The 6,532-nt window shown below is 46.5% G+C and overlaps 1 protein-coding gene across 1 annotated transcript; it reads right to left on the minus strand.

The window, feature by feature from the left end:
* Positions 1-1,215: 1,215 nt before the first annotated feature.
* On the minus strand, positions 1,216-6,173 carry LOC130253156 (protein FAM162B-like). Its single transcript, XM_056491478.1, has 4 exons — positions 6,012-6,173; positions 4,114-4,219; positions 2,783-2,891; positions 1,216-2,120 (listed from the first exon to the last, which is right to left on the minus strand). The coding sequence occupies exons 1-4, from the start codon at positions 6,130-6,132 to the stop codon at positions 2,013-2,015; spliced, it is 444 nt and encodes a 147-aa protein (XP_056347453.1). The 5' UTR covers positions 6,133-6,173; the 3' UTR covers positions 1,216-2,012.
* Between the last annotated feature and the right edge of the window lie 359 nt (positions 6,174-6,532).

Here is a 6,532-nt window from a genome sequence, read left to right on the forward strand (position 1 = left end):
ATTAATTTTCTTGTTCTTTAGATATTGCTATGGTCATCTCCTTTCCTGCTTAAGTCAGGGAAGCTCAGAACATTAATGTGGATTTGTTTACAAGCATAAAAATGGTTCCTTTAATTGTTACATGCACCTTCTGAAAAAGGGCACACAAAAGTCATTTAAGAATTGAAAAAAAAAAATAAATCTAAGAGGCTGAGCAAGCTTTTTTAGTTTATCCCCAAATGAGCACTAACTTTGAGGCAATTCTTGCAGTTTATTGCACTAACCAAGAAAACCAGGTCATATAAAACGAAAGAGCCCATATTACCTGTGAAGCAAAAGTGCCTCCTCAGCAGAGGCTTGTTCACTCTCTACTTATCCTAGACCATTATTTCACTTCCAAAATGGGCTTTGTGGGAAATACTACAGGGACCAGACATCACTTTTGGTGAACTGTACTGCATGGGGCTGTGAGTCAGAAATAAGGACTGCAAGCCTGGAGATGTGACAGTTAACATGCCCCTCACCCTAAACAGGTGTGCAGCATGGAGAGAAGTGCTCCTAAGAAGGGAGAAAACTGCCCAAAGACCACAGGCACAGAAGATGGATTCCCAGAGCCCAACAACTGCTGACCACCCACCAATGCCCCAGCCCAGCTTTATCAGCAGCTTATTTGTGCAGTGACACCAGCAATAAATGGATGTAGTTTTTGACACAATAAATGTCAGAGACCTGAGCAGGAGCTTCCAGACTCTCCTGGAGCACAAGTGTGACTGCTGCAAGAAATAAACCTTGGAGAGGCCAAGCACCAGTGTGATGCTCAGGACATTGCACCAAGGCTGAGCATGGCTACAGCATCTCTCCTGAGGCAACTGGGGTAACACTGGCTGGGTTTTGTCACTCTGTGTCCCCTGGGATTCCATGCAGCACATCCAGCTCCACCAGCCAGCATCACAGGTCTCAAGGGGCTACAGGTGACACTTGGGGGGAATTAGAACATCAGCACCCGCAGGAGTGAACTGGGGCCTGTCTTGAAGTTAAATCACTTTGTGAAAATGTAATTTTCAGTATTTCATTAGGATTACTCCCATCTGTTAAGCATCATCCCAGAGAGTTTGGTGACACTCTAAATGAAGCTGTGAAGAGATGCGTTTGTTTTAGATGTAATTGGACAGCTGTTTTATTATGAGTTAATGAACTATGATGATTAAAAAGAATTCCATTTTAGCAAACCATGTATTAACAATTATTCTGGACTAAAATCACAGCTAAGCAAGTGCTAGACAACTTTCATGACAATGAGTGAAAGTAGAAGATGAAAGGGAAAAACCAGTGAGGTGCTATAGGACAAGAGATGTCTCCAGGCTCAGGCATGGATTCCCTGAGCTGCCCCACAGGAACCACACCCCCACCATCTGCTCTGGCCCAAAGCCCCTTTTGGCCCAAATCAACCATCAGGGTCTGCTCACACTCTTCTATCTTCCCAGACCCTCTTCATGCTCATGTCCCCCCTGTCTGCTGGCCACAGCATCCCACAAGGTGCTGGTGGAAGGGAGAGGGGTTAGTGATGGCAGAAGGCTCAGACAGAGAGATAATTGACATCTTTGTAATTGCAAAACATATTTCAGACTGCTTTTCCCCCTGCTCTGGGTCACTTTTGCCAAGGCTGTTTGCCCTGGAGGCATTGCACAGAACGTGATGCTCTCTGATGTAGGGCCATGTCCTTCCTGACTGTGAGGAGACCTGAGCACCAGCAGCACCATGAGCTGGGGAGTCCTGCATTTGTCCTTTCCACACTTTCCAGTTTTAAAGAGAATTTGTTTCTGAGCTGGGCCTGATGCCAAAGACCAAAAGCCAGAGAAAGCAGTTGGAGTTTTCATAGAGGGTTCCCAGTTTGCATGGAGCAGTTTTTAAGCAGTGAAATCTTTGCTCTGAAAGTTTCAGTGAAAAAGCTCTTAACAGTTATACAAAGACAGGTCCATACGCCACATGTGCAAATCATTTATCTCCTTCTGTTAAAATAAATCTGTTCCAAATCATTGTGACTTCCCAACAGCTGCCTCCTGACCTTTCCTCACTTCAGCCCTCCACTTGGCCTTCTTTTCTGCATTCACCCTCAGCAGTGTCTGATCCTTCTTCACAGCCTGGAAATGATTTGGTGGGAATCATTGCATGCACACAGTTGACACCACTAAATTTCCCTACATTTGCACCACTTCCTTTAACACCTCATTGTGCTTTTTGATAATTTGCAATGATAGAAGTTAATCTGTTTCCTGGTTATATCACATTTTCAGCATTTGCAGCTCTGATTAGCAGGAGAATTACACTGTAAATTGTTTACAGGTGAACTGGGACTTGCAAGTCAAACTGGAGACCCAGCTCTGGGGTGGGACAGGGAGAAGAGTCACACTCTTGGTGACCATGATGGCATCCAGGTCAGGCAGCACCACAGCAGCCTCATGGCTGACAGATGCCAGGCAGAACCAGGTTCCATTGACACTGGAACTATTCCATTGCCTTTGGCCCAGCCTCTTGTTGAGACACCAAAATCAAAATATATATCAAAATATATAAAGCATTGCACTGCACAGGTTTATGGCAGTGTGGGTCAGAAGCAACACATTAAGCAAGTTGTGCTTTCCAATGGCAGTGTCTCCTCTGGAGAAGGGGTGATACAGATCCTGTGCATACATTGCCCATGTGTACATATTCTCAAACCTATCTGTCACCCAGGTGCTTATTTCCAAAGAACATACATAGACAATACATTAGGTGAACCAGTTCCCCTAGAAACAATACTCACTTCTTTGCCTGTGATGACCATGGTCACACAGCCCAGCACAGACAGTGCAATCATGATGTAGCAAACCTTTATCCTGACAATGTTCCTTGCAGTGTTGAGGACATCAGACCTGTGGAAGACAGAGCAGAGTTTCCATTCTGCAGCAGCATGTGTGAAATGGGATCATGGGGAGATGGGTAATGAATGCTCAAGCCTTGCAGCAACTTCCTGTCAGTGTACAGTGGGGTTCAGCCTTCTCTTTCTGCAGCTGCTTAAAGGACTGAAAAAATTAGCCTGTGGGGAAAAGATTTAGGTGAGGTATTGCTACTCCCAAAAGTAATAAGTAATAACAGGATTAAAAGCACCTGCTCTCCTGTATTCTTTTATTGTGTGAGAGTGAATGCCTGTAACATTACAGGGACAGGAAAGTCTTTGCACTATAATAATGAAGGGCCAACCTTTGGGTGCTGCAGGGCAGGCCATGGGATGCTGTGCAGCACCAGGAGACACTGGGGCCATGTCACCAGAGCCAGGCAATGCCACCCTCAGGGAATGAAAAGCTCACCACAGCACAGCCTCTGCCAGGCAGTTGGCAGCAGCCCCACAAGCATCTGCCTGCAGTGGGAGGCTGACTGGGTCAGAGCACACAACTGCACCACCACCCAGGTGTTCTCTTCCCAAGCAGCTAAACAGCCCCATCCATCACTGGAAAATCTCCACCACCTTCAATGAGTAACCCCTGGCATATAACAACAATTCATGTTTGCAAGGAACTGCAGCATGGCAATGAGCCATCCATGGAATTATATCCAGCCATGGATTTACTCACACCTGCAAGGGAAAGGACAGCTGGAGGACAAGCCAGCATGTCACAAGTCAGAAGCATTAGGACTCCAAAACTGAGTCACAATCCTTTAACAAAATATCTCTACAAGGAAGTGAAACCACAGCCCATACAGGAGGAATTCATTGCACATGTCTGTCACCAAAGCTCTGTGTAGCCCTGACTTCTTCTTAAGATTTATGCAGCATGATTAATCACTAATCAATAAAACCTAGAAAAGCATGTAAAAATCCAGAGCAAATGATATCTTTTCGTGGTGGTTTCTAAGTTTCAAAGCCACTTGTCTTGCAGAAGACACTTCGGCTAAGTCTGAAATTTATGATAACTAAAATTAGCTAATCCAGTTTACTTCACAGGGAATGACAAAAAGTTATAATTATTTACAGTTATTTTTGGACACCAGCATGGGGGAAGCACTAACCTGCACCCCATCCACCTGGGTGATACAAACTGGGGTCTCAACCTGTGTGTTCACAGCCAAAAGAATCATTCTGACAGGTCCACTTACGATATGTGCCTGGGAATGTCCTCCTCCTTTTTAAAACGTCCTGACCATACTAGCACCTTTTTATCAAAATTTGTAGGCCTTCTCTCATTCCTGAAAACTTCTTTACCTGCAAGAGATTTTGTAAAAAGCAATAAGCTAAGCTTCAAGAAGGGAAAAGAGTTATTGGTACAGAGAAAAAAGGATTGAAAGTTTAAAATGACGCTTTTCTACTCTGTGGATTGTGCTTTCTAATGTCAAAAAGACTCAGCAGCTGGTGTGGGGTTCTTTATTACATTTGCAGCTTATTTCATTTGGCTTTCTTCCCTTTAATCTTGGTAGGTTTTAAACTAAAAATCTCTTCTAAATTTCCTGATTAAGGGGGCAAATGATGTGGGGCTGAAGTCCCCAAGCCCACAGCAACATCTCACCCTGTGAGCATCTTGCTTTTAAATGGCCCAACTAGTGAGTTCTGCAAACTGCCAGCAGCACAAGAAGCTAACTCCTCAACAGCTTCTCCTGAAATCGCTGATGGAGAGATGATGTCTGCTAAAATGCAGCCTGGTGGGAGACTGGCAGTCATTCTCATGCAAGCTGGGTACCACATTACTGCTCTCTAATGATGATACATTACACCCCATCAGGCTACCACGGTGATGCCATTTGCATGCTGTCACCCACAGCACGACAAAAGGACTCTGGCTCCTCTTGATGGAAACAAGCCCAATAACAGGCAACAACAATGACAGTGGCAGGGAGACCCTGAAAAACACAGTAAGCAATGTCCCTGGCTTTTTGCACACCTGTACAAGTGGTCTTTGCAAGGCAGCAAAGACTGCTCACCCAGTACTTACATCTAGTAGGTGCACCCAAGAAGCCACACTACAGTGCCCTGTGCTTGCAAATGTGGGACTTGGGTTGAGATATGTCCAGTTGTGACCAGAATGGGCAGGAAAGATAGACATGAAGATGTCCCCAGGCTCAGCATCCTGCATTCCCTGCCTGTTGCTGGATTGCTGGTACTCAGCTGAAAGGAAATCATTACTGCTACAGAATAGGGCATGGGGAGCATCTATTCCTGCCTGTATTGAGATGGTGAAATTATAGTAAGTGCCCCAGATCTGCTCATGTATGCCAGGACTCGTAAGTGGCTGAAAAATCCCAGCTGTAAATCTTGGCCCAAATAAATTTAGTCTCCTGTTTCTCTCACAAAGTGCAGTGAGACCAGGAGAGCTACATCAGCAAGTACCAGAATCAAATCTGCAGCAAGCAGTACACTTGCTAAAAGCACATGTTCCATCCCAAGGAAGACAAGGGCAAACCCCATGCTGGAAACTCCCAGCTATCCCACAGGAGCACAGGCAGACCCATGCAGCCCAACTTTCCTAGGGCGAGGGGTCTGCAAAGGCACAGCCAAGAATGGTGGTGCAGGCTAAGAGAACCTGTGTCCATACCAGCTTGTCCATCTGGGAGCAGCCCATGCCTGCTCCCTGTCTCGAAATCAAGGGCACTGCCTGGCACAAGCACACACAGCTGTGGCTGTAACCTGGCAAGGAGCAGAGCAGGAAGCAGAAGGGAGTAAGCCCTCCACTTGCAGCAGCCCTGCACATGCAGGGACACACACTGGTCCCCCTCTGGAGACCTGGCAGCTAGGTAAGAGGAGGAACATTTATTTAATTGGCATATTCCCTGACATGAACTTGGTATTTGCTGCCATAGGAGAACAGCTATGCAACAGAAAATAACTTTAGCCCTGTGCACTGTGCTGGACAGAACTCTGGTGTGCTCCCTGTGCCAGGAGACAAAGCACTGCAGTAACTCAGCCACAGCTGAGAATGAGGGTCATTTTCTCACCCTTCCCTGCAAATACCCTTTCCCCCCGTGCTGCAGGACAAAACAGTGACCAAAGCCTTTCCACCCACCTGGATCAGCTGTCTGCAAAGCCGTGTCCTGGGCGTTCTTTGCTTTGCTGCCAGCAGCTCTGGCAGGGCACAGGACCAGCCGAGCCACCCTCTGCCACAGCCCAGGGCTGTGCCCCAGCATCCTGCCCTGGACCACCACTGCCCCACCAGCCTGGAGGCTGCTTCTAGGACTGACTAAAGTAAAAATAGCCCTTCCACTAAGAAGGGAGCAGCATGCACTTCCACCCTCACTGACAACAGGTTTTGCTTACATCCTGATGAGGAGTTAAATTTATCACCTGTGTTTACCAAAATGACACACCTTGGGAGCTGGGCGGGCAGAAATCACTGCTGTGGCAGCTCACACCCCGCCCAGACTCTGCCCCAGGCTCCCCATCCCAAGAAGCTGCTCAGGAGAACAGTGGTTATTTGCATTATTTTCTCAGTCCTTACTATGGAAGAACTAAAATAGGACAGTGTGCTGTATTTCCCCAAAGACAGGCTTAGTGAGTGCTAATTATCACAGCTGGTTAAGCTGTTAG

The sequence above is a fragment of the Oenanthe melanoleuca genome, chromosome 4A (assembly GCF_029582105.1).
Source record: "Oenanthe melanoleuca isolate GR-GAL-2019-014 chromosome 4A, OMel1.0, whole genome shotgun sequence".
NCBI classification, from domain to species: Eukaryota; Metazoa; Chordata; class Aves; order Passeriformes; family Muscicapidae; genus Oenanthe; species Oenanthe melanoleuca.

What these genes read in the sequence shown, in the direction of transcription:
- LOC130253156 (XM_056491478.1), bottom strand. Translation starts at nt 6,132, where the DNA reads ATGCTGGGGCACAGCCCTGGGCTGTGGCAGAGGGTGGCTCGGCTGGTC. An exon ending in TTTGCAGACAGCTGATCCAG is followed by an intron (nt 4,220 to 6,011) that starts GTGGGTGGAAAG and finishes AATCTCTTGCAG; the next exon opens with GTAAAGAAGTTTTCAGGAAT. An exon ending in TGGTCATCACAGGCAAAGAA is followed by an intron (nt 2,121 to 2,782) that starts GTGAGTATTGTT and finishes AATCATTTCCAG; the next exon opens with GCTGTGAAGAAGGATCAGAC.